This window comes from Leopardus geoffroyi, chromosome A3 (genome assembly GCF_018350155.1).
Source record: "Leopardus geoffroyi isolate Oge1 chromosome A3, O.geoffroyi_Oge1_pat1.0, whole genome shotgun sequence".
Taxonomy (NCBI): Eukaryota; Metazoa; Chordata; class Mammalia; order Carnivora; family Felidae; genus Leopardus; species Leopardus geoffroyi.
Window position 1 is genome coordinate 73,294,693 of NC_059336.1, and position 25,903 is coordinate 73,320,595.

At 43.8% G+C, this 25,903-nt stretch overlaps 1 protein-coding gene across 5 annotated transcripts in view; it reads left to right on the forward strand.

Annotated features, from left to right (window-relative positions):
* Positions 1 to 25,903, forward strand: part of SPTBN1 (spectrin beta, non-erythrocytic 1) — a 200,441-nt gene that overhangs the window by 164,501 nt on the left and 10,037 nt on the right. For 4 of the 5 annotated variants that reach the window (XM_045446057.1, XM_045446058.1, XM_045446059.1 and 1 more), the window contains 15 exons: positions 3,778 to 3,924; positions 4,773 to 5,036; positions 6,404 to 6,628; positions 7,101 to 7,190; positions 7,358 to 7,639; positions 8,327 to 8,457; positions 9,729 to 9,933; positions 10,316 to 10,690; positions 14,692 to 14,936; positions 16,114 to 16,252; positions 17,050 to 17,134; positions 18,686 to 18,882; positions 20,001 to 20,113; positions 20,801 to 20,864; positions 25,258 to 25,496. In XM_045446057.1, coding sequence (XP_045302013.1) covers positions 3,778 to 3,924; positions 4,773 to 5,036; positions 6,404 to 6,628; positions 7,101 to 7,190; positions 7,358 to 7,639; positions 8,327 to 8,457; positions 9,729 to 9,933; positions 10,316 to 10,690; positions 14,692 to 14,936; positions 16,114 to 16,252; positions 17,050 to 17,134; positions 18,686 to 18,882; positions 20,001 to 20,113; positions 20,801 to 20,864; positions 25,258 to 25,496 — 2,801 coding nt within the window. Of the gene's footprint in view, positions 1 to 3,777; positions 3,925 to 4,772; positions 5,037 to 6,403; positions 6,629 to 7,100; positions 7,191 to 7,357; positions 7,640 to 8,326; positions 8,458 to 9,728; positions 9,934 to 10,315; positions 10,691 to 14,691; positions 14,937 to 16,113; positions 16,253 to 17,049; positions 17,135 to 18,685; positions 18,883 to 20,000; positions 20,114 to 20,800; positions 23,189 to 25,257; positions 25,497 to 25,903 lie in introns of those variants that run through there. The other variant, XM_045446061.1, reaches the window with a different exon arrangement.

A 25,903-nucleotide genomic window follows, 5' to 3' on the forward strand; every position in this document is an offset into this window, starting at 1 on the left:
ACACATTGGAGGTCCCCGTATTATCCCTTGATGTTTCCCTTGTAGTACCATCGATGACTCATTTTAACCTCAGCCCATATAGGGGGAAGCGGGGAGCCAGTAGGATTCCATACTCTTGCTTAAAAGGCAAGTTTAATGAGATGAAAGTTATGAACCTCAGCATGGTGAAACCTAGGTTAAATTTGGGAACAAGAATGCTGGAAAATGAGCAGGAGGTGAGGAGACGAGAGGAGCCCTTGAAAGAAATCCATTTGGAGTTTCCCTATTTTCCATTTACACATGTGTGGATTCATAAGTAGAAACATGGGAAAAGTAAGTGGGTAAAATAATAGTCCTTCCCAGTAGAATCACAGGAAATGGTCTTACTAGGTCATTAGAGCTTTGTTAGCACTTGTTCTAAATTAGCACCCTTGGTTACAAGTAGTTCACTCCTTAACATGCACCAGTGACTGCTGGGCATGCCTCGAGGGCTCAGTCCTACTGGGATTTCCCCTATGTGCAGAAAGGTTTTGGCTGGGTTCTTACATCCTGGGAATGATGTGCAGGTCTCTTTGTGACTGCTGTGCTGAGTCTTCCTGTTTTAGCCTTTCTTTCTAGCCTCATTAAGTTACTACAACTCAGGGCGCTTGGGTGGCTTGGTAGGTTAGGTGTCCAACTCTTGATTTTGGCTCAGGTCATGATGGTTCATGATATTGAGCCTCTCATTGGGCTGTGTGCTGACAGCAGGGAGCCTGCTTGGGATTTTCTGTCTCCCTCTCTTTGCCTCTTCCCCGCTCACATGCACGCTCTCATCCACACTCACTTTCTCTTTCTCTCTCTCTCTCTCTCTCTCTCTCTCTCTCAAAATAAATAAACGTTAAAAAAAAAGTACATCTAGGGGTGTCTGGGTGGCTCAGTTGGTTGATCATCTGACTCAATTTTGATTCAGGTCATGATCCCAGGGTCGTGGGATTGAGCCCTACATTGGGCTCTGAGCTAAGCATAGAGCTTGCTTAAGATTCTGTCTCACTGTCCCCCCCTTCCTCCCCTTTGCGCGCGCTCTCTCTCTCTCTCTCTCTCTAAAAATAAATAAATAATAAAAAGTTAGTATAACCATAGATACTGGGGGTGGGGGGTGCAATCCCTCCCACATCAGCATGTACAGTTTCTGTGTAGTGACAGAATTTAGGGCAGGTTTGGGGGCTCCAAAACCCTGGTGTAGAAGTGCAAGCAAAGCATTGGTATGTAGTTTTCTTTGGCCGTGAGCTCTGCATCATTCAGCATCATTAAAATACGTACGTTTTAAGCCAGGATCTCTGAGAATGGAGTTTGTGTATGGACTAGCTTTGCATTTGAAAATCTACCTTCTATGCTTTTAGAAACTTAGAGAGCACCCACAGGTCAGGATTAGTACCATTGCTGGCTACTGGTACCGTCCAAGTCTAGGGAATCCAAGTTGTCCCTGTCGTAGTCCCTTCCTTGTAGTGCCTTGGCTGGAGCAGGCAGGAGTTGTGAGATCTGCCTTGGTTGCCACTCCCATTAACCACTGCCTAGATGGGGAAATTTATTGCAGGGGCTCCCCTATCCCCAGCTGTAGATGGGGATATAAAGAACATCATAATTTTTGTAGCAGTATTTTGATGTGTATTCCTGGAAAATGATTTAGAAGTTACTGCTTTTCTGTTTTATTCTCTCATACCATAACTCCTGTTTTCAGAAACTGATGTGTTTTTTTAAGAGGGCAGTAAAGCGAGACTCATGTGGCACCAGGGATAGCAAGTTCCGTTGCTTTGCTTTGAAAAGCTTGATTCAGTGATCAAAGCATTTTTCCTATCCTTTTCCAATCTGCACAGTGTTCTTTTCTGCAGAGAATGAGTATATTCTTAAATGACCTTTGTAAATGCCCACAAATAATAACTGTAGTTCTGATTCCAGAGTGCTGATGAAGGGTTGATGAACTAGCAAGTTCCATAGATCCATTTCATTGTGCTGTATCGCATGATGCTTTATCTGTAGGATGATGTTCAGCAAAGAGCAGATTTGTTTATAAGCCTCTGATTTTTATGTAGCTCTTTTTTTTTTTTTTTAAATCTCTCTGGGTAGGTGGTTATGAATAGCGAAAATATGTGAATGTCCTTTGCACTTTGGATAAATGCCCTCTATTGTGTATAATCTGTGTGTATGTGGAACACGGGGAAAGTTTTACCATTTGGTTTCCTTTTAACCTCTTTCCCCCTTGGACCGAATGAATGGCCATAGTATTTCAGGTTTTGCCTACTCAGGTAACTGGAAAATAGATAATTCTTTTAAAGTAGGAAGTTTACTGTCTCTGTTGTGTAACCAATCTGTGGTCCTAGCTTACAAAGGGCTTTATGAGATTTACTGGTTTTTCACCTCAATAAAGAATAACAACTAAGATCTCACAACCTTTTGCTTTCTACCTCTACCCCCTTCTGTACAGTGGGTGAATATGCTGAGAAAGTAGAGATGGTGACTGGGAGTTCACCCACCTTCAGATCCAAGGGTGCTCCTGTGACCTGTGTCAGCCTCCTTGACATTGTTTTTAAAGAACAGACTTGCTATTATTTAAACACATTTGCAGGGAAGCCTTTCCCAGCAGTAGCCCCGAGTGTCAGTGAATGGTCTTAGAAATGTTGATCCTGTAAGTGTTCTTTTGGTTTTCTATGCCTTGGAGATTGGCACAGAAATCTCTAAACCTTGAAGATTGGACCATGAGGGTGCAAATTTGTTCTGGCAGCGACTGGTGTAAGAAGTGGGCTTCTTATGGTCACACAGGAGAAGGGACATGGTCTCTGAAGACCTTTGCTTCTGATTCTGGCCTGATCCTACATTCCTTTGTGTATATTTCTCTTGGGCAAACAAAAAGCTCTTCCCGGGTTAGTGCTGTGTATGGGGTAGGAATTAGGACCTGGCATGGCCAACTACAGGCAGGCAGTAAGGAGCCGAGCAAATTGGGATGAAAGCCAGCAGGAGAAGTGTGTCCAGGGCCTCGCGTTGGGCTGCCTCCCACCCCAAGCCTCGTGAGAGAACTCCCTTCTTAGATCTGTCAGCAGCTGGCAGGCTTTGTGATGCTTTGCAGAGTTCAGATCCAAGTAGACATGTTGGGTCTCAAAATCAAATCCTGTGGAGTGTTCTCGGTCTGAATGGAAGCCTCTTTAGAGAAATAGAGGCTATAGAAAAAAAGGTGAAGGTGACTCAAACTTGAAGGAAACTTTAAGAGGGCATCATTGTTGCCTTGCTCCTACAGTGAGCAAGTTATTTATGCTTTTTGGCATTCCCATAGATACGCTGTGAAGGGAGGGGAGGGATCAAAGAGTGGAGTTTTGTGTTTGGTCTTTTTAATATGTAATAGAAAGAACTAAAAGGATAAAAAGATTACCGAATAAAGTAAAAGACAGTTAATCACGATTAACATGGTATAGCTGGCACAAGTATTTGGAAGAAAAAGAAGTGACTTGGACTGGTTAGGGCAGAATTTTAAACACAAGCCTTTAGGGGAAAGGCTGGTTGTGCGTGCCAAACCCTTCGAAGGCTGGCTCAGAGAGCTTTTCGTACCTATGGATTTAACATTAGATACTTTGGAGCAAGGCTCAGGTACATCTCCCGTACAATGGAGATAACCTGTCATGACGGGTCAGAGTTGTAAAGTAAATATTTGGTTGTCAGTTGACATGGAAACATGCAGTATGTGTAGTACAACATAACACAACTCTTTCCAGGCAGAAAAAAGGCTGTGATTACAATCTCTGACATTTTTCTGATTTTTGTTTTTCCTAGTTATCTCTTTGGATCAATGAAAAGATGCTTACTGCCCAGGACATGTCTTACGATGAAGCCAGAAATCTGCATAGTAAATGGTTAAAACATCAAGCATTTATGGCAGAACTTGCATCCAACAAAGAATGGCTTGACAAAATTGAGAAGGTGAGTTAAAATGTTGGATGAGACTCCCATTTGGGTGGTGTGGCCATGGCAAGAAAATGAACCAGGTGGGAAACGAGCTCTTCTCTTCAGCACATTCTCCTGCATTTTTAAGTCCCATCTGATCCCATACAGAAGTTACCCTGCCAGAAGCAGGGCCTCTCTCACTAAACCAAATGCCAGCTTTAACCTGCTAGAAGGGAGAACAGCAGAAACCCAACCAGTTGTGGTTCAAAATGCTTGATTTGTCTTTTAGTAAGTACTAGTTGTTCGATTTGTTTCTCACCTGCTGCAGATGATGGGCTGTGAGCCTCCTGGGCAGAGTCCCACTTTCTTGATCACAGCATGTGTCCTGGACTGTGACAGAGACTGATGATTTACACAGAATTTAGAAATATTACATATTTTCAGTTTCCTCGATTTTTCTTGTGTGACCAGGCACTATGGTAACTTAGTATGTATCATCTTGGCACAGGGAGATTCTCTGCAGCATAACTGAACGTGAAGGTGAAGTTCCCCACCCTTCCTTCTTTTCCTCAGACTTTTTATATTGTTTCAGATTCTTAATGGTTAAAGTGATGTGTTACCATCTTTGGGAGCCAAGTGCAGTGGAAGTCATAAGTCATTAGCATTTTCCCGTTGCCCCTGTTGAAAGTATTTCATCATGCAACAGTCATTTCTTGCTGCACTCTTTGGAAAGCCGTGTAGTGTACATAGACTAGGCCCTTGTCCATTTTATTAAGCCATAACCTTATGTGAATGAATAGGTGAATCACAGATTAAATATCGTAGGGTTGTTTCTCACATTGCCCTTTGTTCTCTAGCAAACTGTATTTATTGATGTTTTCCAGGAAGGAATGCAGCTCATTTCAGAAAAGCCTGAGACGGAAGCTGTGGTGAAGGAAAAACTCACTGGTTTACATAACATGTGGGAAGTCCTCGAGTCCACCACCCAGACCAAGGCCCAGCGGCTCTTTGATGCAAACAAGGCTGAACTTTTCACCCAGAGCTGTGCAGATCTGGACAAATGGCTGCACGGCCTGGAGAGTCAGATTCAGTCTGATGACTATGGCAAAGACCTTACCAGCGTCAACATCCTGCTTAAAAAGCAACAGGCAAGTGGGCGAAGCAGCCGCATACTCGGGCCTCTTTCTGTTTCATTGCCATCATCCTTATAGCCCTAACTCACCACTGTGTTCTCAACCACCTGCCTTCTCTGTGAGGGGTTTTAACCCAGCATAGTGTTTGTCTTGACAGCGTCATGGGATCATTCCAGAATCAACTGGAAAGATACATATTAGTAGAAATATTGGGTGTCTGTGCATGGCAGTGCTTTTCTTTTTATTGTCATCATCTTAGTTGACGGATAGTATCACCATTTAATAGTTGAGTAAATATGCATTTCATTCAGTTCTGAGGTTTACACAGGGAAATCCTTTTCACATACTTTGCTGTATAACATCTAGTGGGTATGTATCAGTTATCTGAGTTGGTCAGGGTACTTTTTGGATCATAAATTTTATTTATGTACTTGTTTTTTGGATGTCATGGTAGAGCATTCTAAAGGCGAATGAATTTACTTCACACTGGCAAGAAAACAGCTTCAGTGAGGTTGAGGAAAAGCAGGTTGGTGTCAGAAGCTTCCAGTGGCTTCCCTGGCTAGCTTTGCCTTGTGCAGCCGAGTCCCCGGCCCAACGGTTCTGCTTTGAACCAGTCAATGTGGAAGTGTCTTTGCCGAGTGCTGAAGCCTGTTTCTTCAGAGTGATCCCCACCCTTCCCTTTACTAACTGATGCAGTTATTTGGCTACACTATTATGCATTAAGGAGTTTTGCTACAGGTAGTTTTTACTCATGGCTGTTTACTTCCTTACCTAAGAAAGGAGCCCATTTGTTCCCAGAGAGGACCCCCCTGTTTCTCAACCATTAGCGTATGGTATTCCCAGTGTGTCGTTCCCTGACTGAGACTCCTCTGCTTTCACTTTGGCTCATTCTCCTCATGTAGATAAGCAGTTAGTATGTTTTCACCTGCTGATCCAGGATTTAAGAAAAAGAATAATCAGCCTCCTGATTGAAGAAATTGAGAGATGATGATGACATTAGCTATTCCTTTTGCCTAAAAGAACTGGAACCTTAAGTTCCATTACCTTTTCCTGATGGTTAAATGGGTTTCCAGCATCGTTATGGCATCTGAACAAGCAGATGAAGACTGTCCTTTCCCCATAATTAATTCTTGTTTCTCTTGTCATTTGCCTTCTGAATTCCTGGATAAACTCGAGTGTTGTTTCTGATTTTAAAAATCCTGGGAAGGGATTAATGATTGTTTCATAGATGTTAAGAATCCTTTCTTGGGCTCTCCATTATATAAATTAATATTCGGTCTTCCATTTTGGCCAGTGCTCAAAACAAACATTTTATAGGACTGTGGACTGTGTGTGTTTTCCCTTGTCTCCGGTGTGACAGTTGGTCTGTTTTCTGTTCTCAGATGCTGGAGAACCAGATGGAGGTGCGGAAGAAGGAGATCGAGGAGCTCCAGAGCCAGGCCCAGGCCCTGAGTCAGGAGGGGAAGAGCACTGACGAGGTGGACAGCAAGCGCCTCACTGTGCAGACCAAGTTCATGGAACTGCTGGAGCCCTTGAATGAAAGAAAGCATAATCTGCTGGCCTCTAAAGAGATCCATCAGTTCAACAGGGATGTGGAGGATGAGATTGTAAGTAGACCATCACTATACAAGGGGCTTTTCCGTAAACTTCCTTACCTGTCCTGCCTTAATTAGGACATTCTTGCTTCTTTGTTAGACTCACTTTGGGCTGCATTGGTGAGTTGGGCTGTAAAAGCCCATGCTTTTATATATTCATACAAAATGCAACTCGACTGTTCTCTTTGACATTCTAAAGATGTTCTAGGCTTTTACTGCCCCTAGAATAGTAGTTTTAAAAATAAATTAAGGGTAAGGACTCGAGGGGATCCAGCAGCGAGGATGAAGTAAGCTTTGAAAGACTAGCCCTCACCTTGTACTGGGCAAGAAGGGCAGGCTCCTCGGGCAGCCCTTCCCAGTGGGATCGAATACGCCTTCTCTCTCAAGCTGGCCTCCCTGCTAATCTTCTATTGCACTTTTGTTTGCATCAAGTATTTGTTCTTTTTGAGTGGTCCTGACCACCTAAATTTGTAATTTTTTCCAGTTGTGGGTTGGAGAGAGGATGCCTTTGGCAACTTCCACAGATCATGGCCACAACCTCCAGACTGTGCAGCTGTTAATAAAGAAAAATCAGGTAAGCATTTCTGCTTGGACTAGCTCAGTCTGATAAATAATTGCTCCAAATTACAGAGCAGAGAATGTGTGAGAGCTTTGAAGGTTCACTATTTCCCCTTGGCCCTCATGAAACAGCCTGCCATTGCGGCTCAGCAAGCCTTTTTTGTGTGTTCCCCGTTCCCACAGACCCTCCAGAAAGAAATCCAGGGGCACCAGCCTCGCATTGATGACATCTTTGAGAGGAGCCAAAACATTGTCACCGACAGCAGCAGCCTCAACGCCGAAGCCATTCGACGGAGGCTCGCTGACCTCAAGGAGCTATGGGGTCTCCTCATTGAGGAGACCGAGAAGCGCCACAGGCGGCTTGAGGAGGCGCACAGGGCCCAGCAGTACTACTTCGATGCTGCTGAGGCTGAGGCGTGGATGAGCGAGCAAGAGCTGTACATGATGTCTGAGGAGAAGGCCAAGGTGAGAGACGTTTCCAGCTTTGCCCTAAGAGCCTCCAACTCAGACCCCGAGCTTGTTTTCTGCCGGTGGCTGTGTCTTTGTGAAACATTTCATTGTTGCCTTCAAGTGTCACAGGTGGGAGGGCACCACATGCATTAAGGTGGCTGGAATCTGGCTATTTCCCCTTGACACAGAATCTTCTTGTGTGAGTCCTGACATGTCATTAAGACTGAGTTTCTCTTCTCGTTTTTTCCTTCTTTTTTTTTTAAATAGATATTTGCTAGATATTTAATAGATATTTTAATAGATATTTGCTAGATATAGATATTTGCTATTTTGCTCTCTTTAATTAATAGAATCACCTAAACTTTACAAGATGCTTTTGAGACAATTTGAAAGTTTTTAGAGTTCCAAGATGCAGTCATCTACACAGGTGTTAGACTGTGAGGAGTCTCAGCCAGCCAGGATACACTTGGTCTCCTGGGCTTTACCCTGTACCTCAGAGGGGTCTCACTCATTCTGTGTGATCCTCGTGTTCGTCTTTCACAGAGGCCTCCCACATGCATACAGTCCAGTTCATATTGATGCTCCTTATGGTTTTGTTCTTTCTGATGATTCTTCCTTCCACCCATGATGCAGTCAGCTGGTCTTGCCTTAAGGTGGTGTCAGTCAGAGGGGGCGACTGTGGTTGTGACCCCATCTTTGCAGGATGAGCAGAGCGCCGTCTCCATGTTGAAGAAGCACCAGATTCTGGAACAAGCCGTGGAGGACTATGCAGAGACCGTGCATCAGCTCTCTAAGACCAGCCGGGCCCTGGTGGCTGACAGCCATCCGGAAAGGTGAGTACTGTTTTATCAAGAGACCGGCCTATTGGTTCCTCCCAGCGAGGGTCTCTTATTCTGTCCCAATGCCAAAGGAAATGGATGACAGCATTGAGTAACTGGTGATGTAGGTCTTTGGGAAGCATTTTTAAAATAGACCCAACAGGTCTGTGCTGAATGGGAAGGGTGAACTATTACATTAGGAAATTGCTCTTGTGGTTTAAATATCTCTTGTGAGCCTAGGCCCTCTTGAAAAATTATTGGTGTCATGAGGCAAAACTACAAATTGATTTGCATAGATACAAGTTATCAAAACCTACCCTTGGGTTGAAAGTCATCCAGTTTAGGAAAATGATGATGAGTTTGAGCAGGAGCGGTGAACAAGAATGCACAGACCTGTAAAATAATTGAGCTCCCACAAAGAGCAGGATGATACCGCTTCCTCACTCTTGCATGTCAAGTCCTTCAAGCACGTTGGGAATTACAGAAGATATGTGTGTGGTACTTGCCAATTTTATACCATGTTCACAGGTTGACTTCAATGGCAGTTATCTTAGGCTTGCTATGTAACTGCCTTCGTAACTCAGGAAGAGAATTGGCTTTGTGTGGTAACTAAGGCAGGTTGAAGATGCAGTTAGTGGTGGCTGTGTTGGTGTAGGGGGTCCTTCATGTATTCATGATAGAAGTCCCAGGAAAGTGGCCTTCCTAGTCTCTAGGGACCGGCATCAAGAAGTCCTTGTCTCTTTGATTTCCTGTTACAAGACAGTCATGCGGGGGGTGGGGGGGCAGGGAGTTGGAGGGAGGGGGATGCAGTACTCCCAGGACCCACTTGACAGGAGTGGCAGAGGAGAGCATACACCCCAGAGAAGGTGGAGGTATGTGCCAGACAGGGTTATCTTTTGTCCCTTAAGTAGCGTGGTTCTTGAGAGGGGAAGATAGCTCCTGGATTTTTCATTAACTTGTAATGTCAAAGGAAATCCTGACTTAACAGAGCCAGCAGTGCAGAGAGTTAGGGTTTCTCCTCCTCGCCACCTCCCCCCATCATCACAGGATGGCCATCAGCCTTAATTACTGTTTTGTTTTTTTTTTTTTTTTTTATGTGTTGGCTCTTTATTACTCGTCAAATTTCAGAGTTTTATTTTTTAGGCCAAATAGGTGAATCGGAAGTTTCCTTTGAGAAATTTTATGTAAGATGTTTTCTTGGCATTTTCCCTTCACTTGTTTTCTCCCTGAAGAAAATTTGACATTTAAGGTCCTTTACCTGTTGCCCCTCCCACCCCCGTTTCCAGTGAGCGCATCAGCATGCGGCAGTCCAAAGTGGACAAGCTGTACGCGGGTCTGAAAGACCTGGCCGAAGAGCGGAGGGGCAAGCTGGACGAGAGGCACAGGCTCTTCCAGCTCAACCGGGAGGTGGACGACCTGGAGCAGTGGATCGCTGAGAGGGAGGTGGTCGCAGGGTCGCATGAGTTGGGGCAGGACTACGAGCATGTCACGGCAAGTACCCTGGGCAGAGCAGGGGTGGCCATGCAGGGTGCACTGGGCAGGGGTGCTTGCTTGACTCCTTATCTGTGAGCATATTGGACACCCTTGACTCAGATCAGAGGTCACGGGGTTTAGTTCCAGCTCGGCTTTTTATTGCCAGGCAAACTCTGACTTAGCTTGTCTGACCTCTCCATGCCTTTCTCCAGTAGTGAAAGGAGATGGAGCCAGGGCCTTGCTCTGCGATAGAGGGCAGGAAGGAAGCCTGATTTGAGTTTTAGAGCTAAGACCTGTGACATCACGCATATTGTTTCTTTCCAAAGGACATTCATGTGATCAAGAAATAAAATGTTCATAGTAGTCTTACCGATTTTCTTCGTGCTTATTCCTGTTTCAGATGTTACAAGAACGATTCCGGGAATTTGCCAGAGACACAGGGAACATTGGACAGGAGCGTGTGGACACAGTCAATCACATGGCAGATGAGCTCATCAACTCTGGTCATTCGGATGCCGCCACCATCGCCGAGTGGAAGGATGGGCTCAACGAAGCCTGGGCTGACCTCCTGGAGCTCATCGACACGAGAACACAGATTCTCGCCGCCTCTTATGAACTGCACAAGTTTTACCATGATGCCAAGGAGATCTTTGGGCGCATACAGGACAAACACAAGAAACTCCCCGAGGAGCTTGGGAGAGATCAGAACACAGTGGAGACCTTACAGAGAATGCACACCACGTTTGAGCATGACATCCAGGCTCTGGGCACTCAGGTGGGTTAGGGAGATGCCCATGGGTGGTGGGGAGCATCTTTGTGCATCACTGAGGATCTCTCTCCATTCCTTGGCTCCTCAAAACATGCGTCAAAGAATTGCCCAAATTAAACACACACACCTCTACACACACATTGTTATAATGCTCCATTTAGGAGAATTCAGTCCATAAAATTCTCAGTTTGACACACGTACAGACATTATTAAGTGAATATCCCCACAATTAAAATAAACAAACCAGATGCACCTGCAAACATTTGCAAGTTATAGACCTTCTCAGCAAGAATTAGTACTATGTTAGTGTATTCACCCAGAATAATTTCTAAAATAATATCTTATTATTTTCCATCCATCAGGGTCTGAGTTATATGTCTGGAAAGAGGGAAAACAAGAGTCTAATGCTTTAATATGCCTGGTCTCCCCACTGCCCCTGTCTGAAATGCCTAACACAAAGACTTTCTTTAAAAGATGTTTGACAAAGTGGTAACCGTATAGCAGTAAGAACTTATAGTATAATCATGCTTTAGTTCCCTCTCTAATCTCTGCACAGTGTCTTGTTCAGTCTTCTGACTTTTAGATGAAAAATAAATTGTATCTTTTTCTCCTAAACTTCATAGTTCTAAAAAAGAAGGCAGTTCTATTAAAGATACCAGCCCAGAGTAGATTAGGAGTTTTGTTCTTGTCTGTTAGGAGCACGTTGGTAATCCAGGGCATGGATCGGCTAACTTCTTCCATAGAAGCGCAGATGGTAAATATTTTCAGCTTTGTGGGATGCATGGTCCCTGTTGCAAATACTCAGCGTGGCTATTGTAGCATAGGCTGCTCTAGACAATACGAAAATGAAGGAGCATGACTGCGTACCAGTGAATCTTTATTTCTGAAAACACATGGTCAAGATTTGACTATGGGCTTGACGCCTATCCAGTGCCATTGTCCTTACCATTCTTTGGTCTGCTTTGGGGTTTTCTCTGGAGGAACCACCTTTACCACCATTGTCTTCTCACCTACTAGAAACAGATCACAGTTGGGGTTGTGCATGGGGCTCCATGTATATTAAGTGACTTTAGCTTTTCCACCAAGGAGATAGAACGTATTGAGGAAATATTTGAAAATAAGTACATGGAGTGGCCAAGGGTCTGTATGAAGCAGAATTTAGGAGGGTCTACCATGTACCTTAAGCGTTTCCAATCTTTCCTTCAGAGCTGGAGGACTCCCCAGCTCTGTGACAACTTGTCAGCTTCACATTCAGAGGCTTTCATTGCACATGAGGTCCTGGAGCACCACGTGAATGAATGAAGATCCATAACAATGCAGTTTCACCTGTGTTTGGAGTAAGGCCCCCGTAGAGGGGCAGATGCCAGTTTGAACCGGGCCTGCTGCTCTGTATCACTGCAAGTTTAATTTACCTCTCTAGGCTTCCGTTCCCTAATGCTTTGAGGATTGAGATGTTGTTTGCAAAAGATACGTCCCTGTGAGAGCTCTGTAAGTGTTCTCTGACTGGGAGAACCTCTGAGATCCCTAGAGGCAGAGCTAGAACACATCTTACCAACAGGAGGTCTTTCCTCTGTACCTGTAAAAATCACTTAGTTTTAGAACTTCAGCAGACCCCAGAGATGATGGAGTTGCTCTCTTATTTTCTTCATTAAATCCCTTCACCTTGTGAGACTCAGACTGATGAGGGTGCCCATGTCATCTTGAGAGTGGACAGGAGTCCACTCCCTTGAGTCTTGAGAGTCTCCACCTCACGATACCTGCTGGATGAGGCCATTTGCATTTCTAATAGTATGCATGCCCCTTCTGCAAATGTCGACCCAATCCAGTTTATTTTAACAGAATCAGAATAGAGGGAAGGCACTTGGTGCAGGCTCCCAGAAGCCATTGGTGTTTCTTTCCTGGCCCTTTAACCCTCACACCGGCCCACTCCATTCTGCACTGGAGCCTTAGGACATTTGCATGCAGTGGTGGTCTTCAGTGTCTTCTTAAAGCAGTGGTTCATTTGTGTGGGAATTTCCACTTTTGCTATCCCTCCTCCACCTTGTTTTTTGTTCGCTTGGTTGGTTTTGGATTGTTTTGTTTTAAAACAACCAGAGGCACAGGAAAAGATTTTGGGTTTTTGTTTGGGCTTTTTTAACTGTAGGGAAAGATTGGGTTAGTCATATAGGAAATTAGCTTTTCAATAATTTCTTAGGAATTTGCTCATTGTAATTTGAATTATATCTGAGCCATAATTGTAGATTTGCAGAAGTCAGGATATGAAAATCAGATCATCAGGGAAAACAAACTCCACTGAATCTTTTGTAGAAATTTGTTTTCCTTAACCTCCCACCACCTAAAGTCCTTTTGTGTGGTCCGGGTCAGTATCTTCCTCCCTGAAAGCCCCAGTGTTGTCCATCCCTGCTCCTTTTCTCCCCACATACATCCCCAGGTGATACTTATCGGCATACTCCCCTCACAGATCTCTAAAGGCTCCTGCAGTCCTGGATGACAGTTGTCTCCGAACTTTGATTACATAGCCTCAGTAAATAAAGATTGAATGTCTATTCCCCCATATGTATGTATTTTTAATTAGATGTTGTATGCAGTACAGCACTACTAATGTATAAGAGAAAAATCTACTTTCTCTTGTAAAGGCCTATCTCCATTCCATTCCCTCCTCAAAAGAAGGTGAAAGTTGATCCTTGTTTTCCCCCTTTATCACATGGAAAGTAGATATTAGGTGCACTGTCTGCACTTTGCTTTTTTGATAGAGCCATCATTCTGGAACACTTTTCATGTGTATGTAGGGCCTTTACTCATTCTTTTTCATGACTCTGGAAGAGCCTTATTAATGCAACCGGATTCTCACTGATGAACATTTATTTTCAGTCTTAGGCTTTTGTAGACACTACTACAATGAATGATGTATATTTCATTTCCTAAATGTGCATAACTCTATCCAGGATAAATTCCCCAAAGTGGACTCATATATCAGAAGGTACCTATGTTTGTAATTTTGATACATACTGCCCATGCCTTCTGCAGGAGCTGTAGACCATTGTCCTATCATTCGTGAATCAGCTCACTGGCAGAGACATCATCAAACTTGAATTTTTGCCAACTAATAGATGACAAATTCTAGTATCTCCATGGAGCATCTTTTCCTAATACCCATTTGCATTTCTTGTTCTGCAAAGTTTTTATTGAAATATGGCTGGTGAAAATTTCACCTTCTTAGACATCATCAGTCAGCTTTTTTTTTTTAATTAATTTTGAGAGGGAGGGAGTGTGAGCAGGATAGGGGCAAAGAGAAAGGGAGAGATAGAATCCCAAGCAGGCTCCACTCTGTCAGTACAGAGCCCAGTGTGGCTTGATCTCACAAACTGTGAGATCATGGCCTGAGCCAAAATCAAGAGTCAGATTCTTAGCCCACTGACCCACCCAGGTGCCCCTGCATGGGTCAATTTTTTGAGCTATGTTAGATTCTGTATTTTTGTTTTTCAAGTTGAACTGTCACATGTGAGCACTCTTACAGATAATTCATACGTTGTTTTCATGAGCAACATCACATAATAATGGAAAACTTGTTTTCAAAGTGAATTCTTCATGGTAGTTCCTGTTTCATGATAAAAGTACCATCTGTACGCTACAGGAACAGATTACATGCTAATTTTTTTTTACTATATTTGAGTATGTACCTTGTGCTTTCTGTACTGTCTTTACATCCCAGGCTACCTCCAGTAGACCTAACCAAGGTGTCCTGCCCAGAGACAGTCCTGTAGTATTTCACTGTCTCACCGTTTACGCTGAACTCAGTAATCTAGTTCAGTACATTTATAGTGAACTTGATTTTTCCAGTGTGGGTGAAATTGTGAGCCTGTTGGGATGCAGGGGCCCTGTTTTGACTTGGTGGTCCCATTAGTGGGCAGGCAGAACAGCATGTGGTGTGCATGAAGGGAGCGGTGGGGCAATGGAGAGAAGGCCCACCTGTCTGATCTGGCTCATTCCCCACTGTGGCTTTGCAGGTCAGGCAGCTGCAGGAGGATGCGGCCCGTCTACAGGCAGCCTACGCGGGTGACAAGGCTGACGACATCCAGAAGCGGGAGAATGAGGTCCTGGAAGCCTGGAAGGCTCTGCTGGATGCCTGTGAGGGCCGCAGGGTGCGGCTGGTGGACACGGGGGACAAGTTCCGCTTCTTCAGCATGGTACGAGACCTCATGCTGTGGATGGAAGACGTCATCCGGCAGATTGAAGCCCAGGAGAAGCCAAGGTAACCTTCGTGGCCTCCTGGGTGGGAGGAGATCTGGCTTCCTGACCCCAGGTGATTTCGAGAGAGATCTTCTCGGGAGAACCAGGGACCTCTGTGGAGAGCTTCAAGGCCAGAACAGGATTGGTGGCAGTTTGGGACAGCTTCCATTGCTTTAGCTGTCTCTAGCACACAGTTGCCAGGGAAACAGGGCACAGTATTTTCAAGCCCTCTATATGTCCCCATCCCCATGCTCCACACTCACTGCTGCCTTCCTGCTCTCTCTGGGCCTCATGCTTCAAGCAGCCATATGCCTTGGGCATGACTAGCTCTACTTCATCATTGGAATGAGATGGCTTTTTTTTGAGTTCGTTTTCTGTATCTGTTAGATTAAAAACCACTCTATCCCTTTTCATACATGTTACAAAAGATGTCTCTTATTCCTTACCATCTGCTTAAATGTCATCTTGAGATGATTATTTAATATTTGTTTGGGATCTTCTCTTTGGCCATGTTTGATGCAAAGCAGTGAAGAGAAGCTAATAGATGAACAGGCAGGTACATGCACAACTCCAGTTGACCCCTGCCAGCCCCACCCCCCAGTGTAATAGAGAAGAAATATTCTTATTACTGTATGTGTATATATATATGTATATATATATATATGTATATATATATATATATATATATAAAAGCAGCTGTATTTCCCAGATCAGGACTTTAGGTTTTGATCCATGAGAAGTTCTCACAGCTCTACAGTTGGTGATTTCTAAGCTGGTTCCAGCTCTGGGTGCCTCTTTATGTCTCTGAATTAGGAGAGGATATATCTGCTGCTCTGAACATGTCCTGAACCTTTGGCACTAACCCATTAGGGTACAAAAGTTTGAACAGAAATCCAGTGGTTTTCCTGGCACCTGCCTGGAAACCTTTTTGAATTACTCAGGTGCTCACACACACACAGATGAGAGAAACCTTATTCTAAATGTTAGGTTTTATCACTGGCCCTGAATTAGTCCATTATTATGCTTTAACTCAGTGACCCAGCCTAAGCTCAGACTGTAAATCAGACCTGAAAGTCATATTGTACCATTGTATATTGTGCTAGTGAACAGTTCCTTGAAATTGATGACGTATTTTGAAACCTGCACATTTATTTGGAAAACTTGATCTCCTAAAGGAGGTATTATTTGTCTAATTTTAGGGATGTATCATCTGTTGAACTATTAATGAATAATCATCAAGGTATCAAAGCTGAAATCGATGCTCGTAATGACAGCTTTACAACTTGCATTGAACTTGGGAAATCCCTACTGGCGAGGAAGCACTATGCATCTGAGGAGGTAGGACGGCTGTTTGCTTTAGGGCCCTGGGGTGAGTGCAGATGGTGTTAAGACATGAGATAACTTTCTTTTGTGAGTGTGTATGTATGTGTATATGCATGTACACACACACAGAGAAATATATATGTGCATTCATACATACATATGCTTACATGTATTTCAAACTTCCTTGCTGCTCTCCTGTGTGTGTGGTATAGTTACACAAGAAAACTCTAGGCCCAGAGCCAATGAGTCTGGCACAGAAGACAATTTCTGAGGGCCCCAGGTTGGAGTTCCATCCTCTGTCACCTCCTCCATCAGTACTCAACCTGGGTGCCACTCCTTATCTGTCACATGTCCTCTAGGTCAGCTTGCTGTTAGTGGAAGGTTGCTAATTCCAGTTAGAATGATGGTAATACAGGGGTAAATGATGAGTCAGCATGTGTGACCCACTTGATGAAAGGTTAGGTTGTTCTCTCAAAGAAGTCAGGGCTTTGCACCTCTCACTGTCCCCCTCTTCCTGAGTGTGTTTACCCTCCGGAGCTCCAGAATCTGGAGAGGGCTCAGTGCATTGTTGGCCTCCTCATGATAGCAGCTTTGGGTGGAGCCCAGCCTTCGTCTCAGTCCCTTCTGGAAGGCACATTGTCATGTTTTTCTCTCCAGTACACAAATTAACTGAGTAGTCCTTAGATACTCCCTGGCTTAGTAGTGGTCTCTATAGAAAATGTATTTTCTTCTTTGAAGTGGCCCATCAAGGGGAGGTTAGGAGGATGTGGTACAATCTGTTAAGCTGTCCCTGTTGTCCTTCTTTTCTCAAGATCAAGGAAAAGCTATTGCAGTTGACGGAAAAGAGAAAAGAAATGATTGACAAGTGGGAAGACCGATGGGAATGGTTAAGACTGAGTAAGGACATACTTAATTTTTCCATTCTTTTTGGGTGTCCGTTGAAAGCATGCAAGTTTAGTTTCCTGTTTTAATTGATTTGATGTGATGTTATCACTTAATGATTTCTGGAGTTCTAAATACTTCTTCTTTAATGCCTTATTTCACCATTTCATGCTAAATATTTTTAAGTAGTTCCCTGTTCCCTGGGGTGTATTTATTACTGTTTATCCCATGATTGATCTCAGTGTTGTAAATGGGATTTGGGTGTTCTTTAGGAACAGACTGGAAATGACAACTCAGTATTCCTCTAGAAGAGTGCAGATTGAAGTCCCTTCCTCCTCCAGTTATCTTTAAGAGGAATTATTACTGCAGTCAAGAAGGTAGAGAGTTGGCCAGATTACCTCTTATATCTGGTGTTCTTAGTAGAAGGTTGGTAACTTAATAAACGCAACCAACTATAAAGGTTTTGCAGTGAGCTAGGCATTATTTTAAATGTTTTATATATTTTTCTGCATTTATTCAAGTGAACCTCTGAGGTAGATTGTAATTTTCATCTGATTTTATAAAGGAATATGTGAGCTACCACAGAGTTTATAACATAGAGTATTGGGAATAGTATTTAATAATAGGTATGAACACTGAAGGTAGCCCAGCTCAAGCATTATTTGCCATACTTTGCCATTCTGCGTGTGTGGGGCTCTGGGCTCTGTTCATATACTAGAACCCCATTCTCAGACACCAAGTGTGCTCACTAGGAACAGAACCCAGGAGGCCTTTTGTAAAATGTGTATAAAATACCAAATGAAGGCACGTTACCCTTTGGGCTAGAGCCCTCTTTTGGAAAAGAAGTCCTGCTCTCGAACATTCTTTGGATGAGAATTTGGTCTATATGTTTTGAGAATGAGGAAAGCAGAAGCCTTAGCCCATATTGTCCCCACTTTCCAGAGTACTCCCCATATCCTTTCCTCCCTCTCAGCCCCTCAAAATAAAACTTATAACTACCATCCCAGAAAGGGTGGTTTATGAATGCCTGCTTCATCAGCCTAGTCTTTGTGTGTAGACTGAATTCCTTCAGGGCTCTGAGGCTTGTCTCACTGGTGTAGGGCTGAGTGAGTAGAGCATACCTTCTAGGCCTGCACTATTCTCTGTCCAATGTGGTAGCTACCATCCACAAGTGACTCTTGAGAGCTTGAAATGGAGCTGGTCCAAATTGAGAGGTGCTATAAGTATAAAATGTACATTGGATATCAAAGGCGTAAGGAAAAAAAGTTCCATCTCTCAATTTTTTTATACTGCTTATATGTTGAAATGATACTAGTTTGATATATTAGGCTATCTAAAATATACTTCTTAATTTGACCCACTTGTTATTAAATTTCATCAGTTTATTTTTTTATGTGGCTACTAGAAAAGTTAAAGTTGGATATGTCAGTCACGTTACATTTTTGCTGGACAGCGCAGATTTAGACTATAGACTGGTTGTGTGGGCAGCTGCCACCAGAGGGCAGTGCCCTCCCTGATTGCCAGGTCACCCTGCTGGCCAGCACTCACTCTTGGTACTCTGTGCAGTTTTGGAGGTCCACCAGTTCTCACGGGACGCCAGTGTGGCCGAGGCCTGGCTGCTCGGACAAGAGCCATACCTATCCAGCCGAGAAATAGGCCAGAGTGTGGATGAGGTGGAGAAGCTCATCAAGCGCCACGAGGCTTTTGAAAAGTCTGCAGCAACCTGGGACGAGAGGTTCTCTGCCCTGGAAAGGTTGACAACGGTAAGTGACTGCTGGATGCCGGGAGTGCTTTGCTTGTTGGTTTCCATTGGCAGCTGCTTCTGTCTGCTCACCACCTAGACCAGAGAATTCATGTTATTGTTCTGTTTTTAGAAACAGTGAGGACCTTCCTGAAATGGTTGTTCTCTTGATCCAGGACCTGGGAGACTATCCAGGACAACTACTGCCTAAGTTACTCCTGGATACCTAGATTTGTGATCACTTTTACGATAGCTACCTGCCGGGGAATTGATGGAGTGGGCTTTGCTTTTCTCTTTTGATCTGTTTTTCTTCTTATATCTCATGAAAGCTTTGCTTTGTAGGTGAGTTTGTTAGTCTTGCAGTTTTCTTCAGGTTTTCAGAATTAGAATTTCTGTCAAGTAATAGCTGGATCCCAAACCATTGAAAATTCTCCCCATTCCTGATCATTTCTTCTGTCACCATTAAAATTAAAGCTTTACAATAGGGCTTACTCACTGGTATTTCCTCTCCTATGACACTTGTACTCCTGGTAGAAAGCTGATTCTTTATGGTGTACAAAAATGGTGTTCTTCCTGGTTTCTACAGGTCTGGGGACTTAAAACATACCTGCATACTTTGTGTCAAACGGAATACTTTTAGTACGTACATACTGCTTATGGAATGGCTTAGTTTCAATTAGACTACCCTGTGGCTTTTGTTTATGTGTTATTTGGGTTTGAGCTGAACACAAATGCCTACCACAGCACAAGAAGCCTCCTTGAGATTTATTGTAGCTCTGTGTCTGGTGTTTGAGCTCTGATGGGAAGTAAACGTGGACTCTCACGCTCAGGTACTTTCTTCCTTAACGAAGTTGAAAGCTGCATAGTTGGTTTAGAAATTAAACCCATGTCCCAGGGGACATGCAAACCCCATGGAGTAGGCCTGTGTGTCACGCAGATCTCTGTTTGCAGTAGTTTGGGGTTGTAGCTGCAGATCCTGTGATCCCAGTGCCATCTTGCTGGATGTTAGAGTTTCTGGTTGTCCAGCGTGATCCAGTGCGGAAAACTCAGACAGGAGGGCTTTCTGGGTTCCTCTAGAACGCTTTCCTTAATTGGAGCAAAGTTTGGGGCTCTGCTGAACATTATCGTGTTCTCTCTCAGTTGGAGTTACTGGAAGTGCGCAGACAGCAAGAGGAAGAGGAGAGGAAGAGGCGGCCGCCCTCTCCCGAGCCGAGCACGAAGGCTTCCGAGGAGATGGAGTCCCAGCAGCAGTGGTGAGTCATGGGCAGCCTGCCCTCCTCAAGTCTTAGTTTCAGTGGCAAGTGAGGTTTGGAGAGCATCTTTTCTAAGTTTGTGCTATGCTAGGCCTTGCCACATGCCCTTCCTCTTAATTCTGTAGAGTACTTAGAATCCGTGCAGTCACCCCAGGATGACATTGGAGAACAGGGACTTATCCACAGTCACATTGCTACTGTGTAGGCGGCAAAAGTGGAGCGTGGACAGTGCTCACTCAACTGCCTGCACACGCACGCACAAACACACCCTCACTCAGAATTTCCATGTGACTAAATGAATGGAGTGAACCACCCAGATTTCAGGCCAGTGATTATGTGGTGATACTTTTTGAATGTCCTTCACGTAAAGAACAGAAATTATTGTCTATTTCTGAAAAGCTAATTAATTGTGTTGTGGTAAGAGCCCCATGCCAACCCTGAATGCTGCCTTTATTGGGGAGAAAAAGCATGCCTGTGGTCTTATTCTCTACCTAGAGTTGGTTTGGAACACTTGGGAAGTTCTTAAAAAGAAATTACGTTATGTAAAAGGGGGTTGCATATGTTTTTCTAAGAGAAAATCTATAATAAAGTTGACTGATGTTCTTCTCTCTCATCCTCTGTTTTTCTCCCTCTCCTCCCTCTCCCTCCCTTCCCTCCTCTGTCCTCCTTCCCCACTTTACCTAACAGGGATACCTCAAAAGGAGAGCAAGTTTCCCAGAACGGTTTGCCGACTGAACAGGGATCTCCACGGGTTAGTTACCGCTCTCAAACCTACCAAAACTACAAAAACTTTAATAGCAGACGGACAGCCAGTGACCAGCCGTGGTCTGGACTGTGAAGTTCACTACCATTTGTCAAGAACCACTCTTTCCAATCCTGTTGGTTTGACCTTTTGGCTTCCACTTCACCCACAGTGTTAAAATTTTCCTTAATTCGTAGGCTTCCTTGGTTTCATATTTGTTTGCATTTAATTCATGTTTATTTGGGTCTTTTAATGATGGATGCTCAGTTGCCTTAAAGCAACATTCTTAATTTTTTGTTTATTTATTGTGAGCTTTTTACTTTATTAAGATTTTACAGCGAAAGCCTTACATGAGTAATTGAAATTAAATGAGATTACAGCAAAATGAAGAAGAAAACTAGAATCCGACAGGTATGACACATCCAGTTATACTAACAGGGTGCAATACTGCACTACACAGAGCCCCCTTTACAGATGTTATTAACCTGCAATAGTTGAATAGGAACTAGGAAGACTGGGATAAGAGGAAAGAGACTCTTAGTACTAAGATTAAAACTGTAAGTCACCTGTGTCACATTCCATGAAGGATGCCTTTATTCATTGAAAATGAGCAAGGAAGAAAAGGGGGGTGTGGTTGGATCTACTTGGGAAGCGCTATTAATTTTAGGTGCAGAATCTGAAATGATTTTGAGACCCTTGGATTATTTATTTTTCCAAATGAGTTCCTCTCATTTTTTTCTGCCAAGACCCGAATTGAGACTTCTAGGCTTACTTGCAGCAGATAACGCAGCCAGCCTCAGGAGTGAAGTGCCTTTTGACCTCTGCCGCGCCCCCCACGTCTTGATCACTTTCGGCACCACCGTGACGCCCAGTGTGGCGGGTGGCAGCGGCTCTCAGCATGTTTCGGAAGCCTGCCTCTCAGACTTCCAGGCCTCTTCATTCAGTTGATGACTTCAGGGTGTCAGACCGTTTAAGTTTTTCAAACAAACAGAACAGAAGCCTTTCTGGTTCACCCTGATTACTTGAACCATGCATGTGGTGGACCACCCCTAGGAGCCGTTGGACACCGCTTGGCTTCAGGAGTAATTTTAGTGTCTGTGTAGACAAATTTCGTTGTATGTCTCATATGGATCTTCTCATTTATTTTTCATTTTCTCACGACCTTTTGTGGAGTTCTCCAATAAGGAGTCTTTTAGGATGGCATTTATCAGACCACCAGCAGGGATTGAATATGTTTTAACATAAATTCTATTCCTTAGGAATAAAAGCTTATGAAAGAGGGGATTTCCTGGTACTGATAAAGACAGAACAGAACCAAATCCATACTACATCAAAGCCTTGTGAGACAGTCACTTGCTCATTTGCCATATTTAGATGTTAGTGAAATCAGAAACCTGTTTTGATATGTGTTTTCCATGAGTTAAGTCTGATTTGTCTTTTCATTTCATGATGCATGTCTTTTTTTTTTTCTTTTGTCAGGATAACATCATATAGCATCTTGTTTGTTTTTCCTTATTTCTATGTACATATCTATCTACTTGTAACTGTAGATGGGTATATAGATAGATGCCAAGCTTCTTATGTTCTGGGGGTAGTGTGCACCATTATTGGGTCTCTGCCTTAAACACACCAAAATTCATTTTAGAAAAAGTACTGCTTTATCTTTTGGTCATTAGGGAGCCCTGACATGTGTTTCTGGCTCCAAATTCTGTGTGTCATTGATCTATATGTATATATGTGATGTTTCATATATATATATATATATATATATATATATATGTTTAAATTTTATATCATCTGGAATAACACCCAATTTTATGCTTTTTTGTATTCAGAAGACAAAAAAAGGAAAAAAAAGAAACCACGTAAGCACAGAGAAGGAGTGCTATGATGTTTTTGGCATTTGTTCTCATGCCTATTTTTATCTAGATTTTTAAATTTGTAGCTTGCCAGAACAAATTTTTTATTGTAATTGAAAAAAGAAAAGCCTTTTCATTCTTTTGAGTTGTGGTGCAGAGACTCAAGTTAATGAACTTGAAAATAGTGTTGCTTCATGCACTTAGAAAACCAATCAGGTGTTTCTTGTGCTACTAGTTGTCACGTTGCATTTATGCTCATTCACCTCCTGATTTAAAGATCTCAGGTGTACCCAGCCACTAAAGCACTCTGGACTAATCGCTAAAGAGAAGCAATGTGGGGGGGTGGGGAGTGGGGGGGCGAGTCACATGTATGGTCATAGCGCTATGATTTGCTTTTGATGTTTGTCTCTAGTGATGTGTTGTCTGTTGGCATGCTTCAGCACATGTCCATTAAAATTCATTTTGTTCCTTTTATTTCCCTTGTTTTCTTGGTTTAGTGATTCATTTGCATAAACATTAATTATCTCTGCATACTGGTTTGGGGTTTTCTCTTTCCTTCTAACTCTAAAGAAAAAAATTTTTGCTGCAGAATTTCCCCCAGAAGAGGCTTCCCTGGCCTTCACCTACCTTGAAGTCTGACCAAATGCTATAAATGTTAGCCTTTTTTCAGCAAATGCTACTCCGTCCAGGTCACTGCTGTCACTAGCAGTTTTTAAGTCACAGCTGCAGCACTAATTTTTTTTAACCTGGTTTCTATACACACTAACCTTATGTTTCCCTGGACTCACCTGGCACAGGCCTTTCAGACCAAACTCACACTTCCTTCCCATCAGAAGTCTCCTGAAATTCCACACTAGAACAGATTTGTCAACTTCAAAATCCATTCACTTTCTTTGGACTCAGGGTTTTGTTTTTTGGTTGTTATTTCTCTTCCTGCATCTCTCCTTTAAAAGTGAAAGAAAAGAGAAATATTTAAATAGCCTGTTGCTCATAAGCACGCGTCTACAGGGTGTCACGAGACCAGGATAATCACACGTACACCCCCTCTCCCCGTGTCTTCCTGCCCTAAGACTCCATTTTCCACATTGCTTTGTGGGTAAAGGGTTCCGGTCACAAACACCCTTAAATTGCAAAGCCTCTTGTCTCGCCCTAAACCCTGATGGTGGCAGTGATAGTTTGTGTATGTGGAATAGAAACTCCTGACTCCCACCCAGCCACGTAGATAGAAGACCTGAATGAGCGATCCAGTTCCTGAGAGTTGACATATCTGAGTGTTGAAGGCAGTGGTGGTCGTTCTACCATTTATCCTGCTGAGGTTGTTGCTGCTAACTTGTCATTTTGGTTCTGGGCAGCAGTGGTGGGGGACGTATCTAATGAACGTTGCCATTGACACCTCCATGTTTGTCCGTGTACAAGGGGTGCAGGTTGTCTGTAATCCACTAAAGCGTCAGCCACACCCAGCTTTAGTAACTTGCTAATCCCATGCCCTGGGTGTACCCGCCGGGGGCCGCGACAGTTAATGGTACACAGTTGATGGTACACAGGCTGAAAGCGATAATGAACCGAGACCCTACTGCATTTCCAAAGCCGAAAAGCCCTGAGGGTTACAATATAAATGAGCTTGGGAAGGAACAGCTCCCGAAGACGTCTCCAGCCTGCCGGTCAGAGCCGCGGGAAGCCTGGCTGTGTCTGGGCTTTCTCGTCTCAGTGCAGCAAGGCACCGTGATCAACCAACACGTGATGGGGAAGGCCCTGGTTCTGTCTGTGTTTGGGGGTAAATAGCCGTGTGGTGTTGAGTGACTGTGATTGGCTTTTCCAGCTCCTTTAACACAAACTACAACCCACTCACGATACAACTCCGGCAGATGTGGTTAAATTGATGTTTGTTGACTTGCCTCATTTCCTTCCAGCTCTTAAGTTCCAAAATCTAACTGGGATGGTAGATGTGAAATGCATGATTGTCATCCTAATTTCTGCATGTGTTTATGATGATGTGTTGAGGGGTGGGGGAGGAGAGCCAGAGAGCATTTTCAGAAACCGGAGGTCTTTCCTGGTCTTACTCTGGGGGAATGCTGTGTAGTTCTGATAGAGTTGTCTGTCGACCTGTTTGTGAATGCCCTTTCGCTTCAACTTCCAGCTCTTCTGGTGACGTCCTTGGTTGTAAGGTGGCTGCTGTATAACGTCCACTCTCTCATATTTAATATGTGTGATTGTTCCTGTTGTCCTTTTGTTTTAAAGTAACCACAAGAGGAAATGATATGAGTTCCATTAGAGAAAATGGATTGATCAGAGGAGCAGAGTGCAGTAAAACTCATCCTGGCATTTCGCTTTTCTCATCTTCCCATAAGCGGGCAGGCATTAATCCCTTCCCACCTTCTAATGTCCTTGGTGTCCAGCTGGCTTTGTGGGATGTTGCAATGGTTTTACTGTACTGCCTCGATCTGTGCCAGGCATTTATACACAGCCACGTGTGCGAGTCAGAGCGTATGTGGTCGCCCCTGTGGCTCACGGGGTTAGCTGAATGGCCTCTCCGCTGTCCCTAGATGGCAGAAGCGGTGGACACAAGCGAAATGGTCAACGGCGCCGCAGAGCAAAGAACAAGCTCAAAGGAGTCTAGCCCCATCCCCTCCCCCACGTCCGACCGCAAAGCCAAGACTGCCCTCCCGGCCCAGAGTGCCGCCACCTTGCCGGCCAGAACCCAGGAGACGCCTTCGGCCCAGATGGAAGGCTTCCTGAATCGGAAGCACGAGTGGGAGGCTCACAATAAGAAAGCCTCAAGCAGGTAACAGCAGCAAAGGCTAAGGCAGTAAGATGGGAAATCAGCTCATTAAAGAAAGAGGCATCCGTTTGCGTGTTGAATTGGGGGGACAGGGGGTTGCTTGTGAAGTCCATTTGTTCTTGGCTTCCTGGGCGTCATGTTTTTCTTAGGGCTGACATTGGGAGTTGGGAGGAGAGTGCTTATTACTCACTTAATAATAAGTGCTTCTTATTCACAGAAAGAAGGTTAGTTAAGTGTGCATAAGAATTGCAAAAAAGGGGCCTTCCTAGTACTTCCTGAGAAGGAATGTGCTACATGGAGGCTGGGGAATCTTCCTTAAAGTGAAGTGTTCTTTCTTGTGAGATTTTTCTTAAGACATTCATTTCCCCAGATATATCTCCCTGTCGGTGTTTATATTCACTATCTCCCAA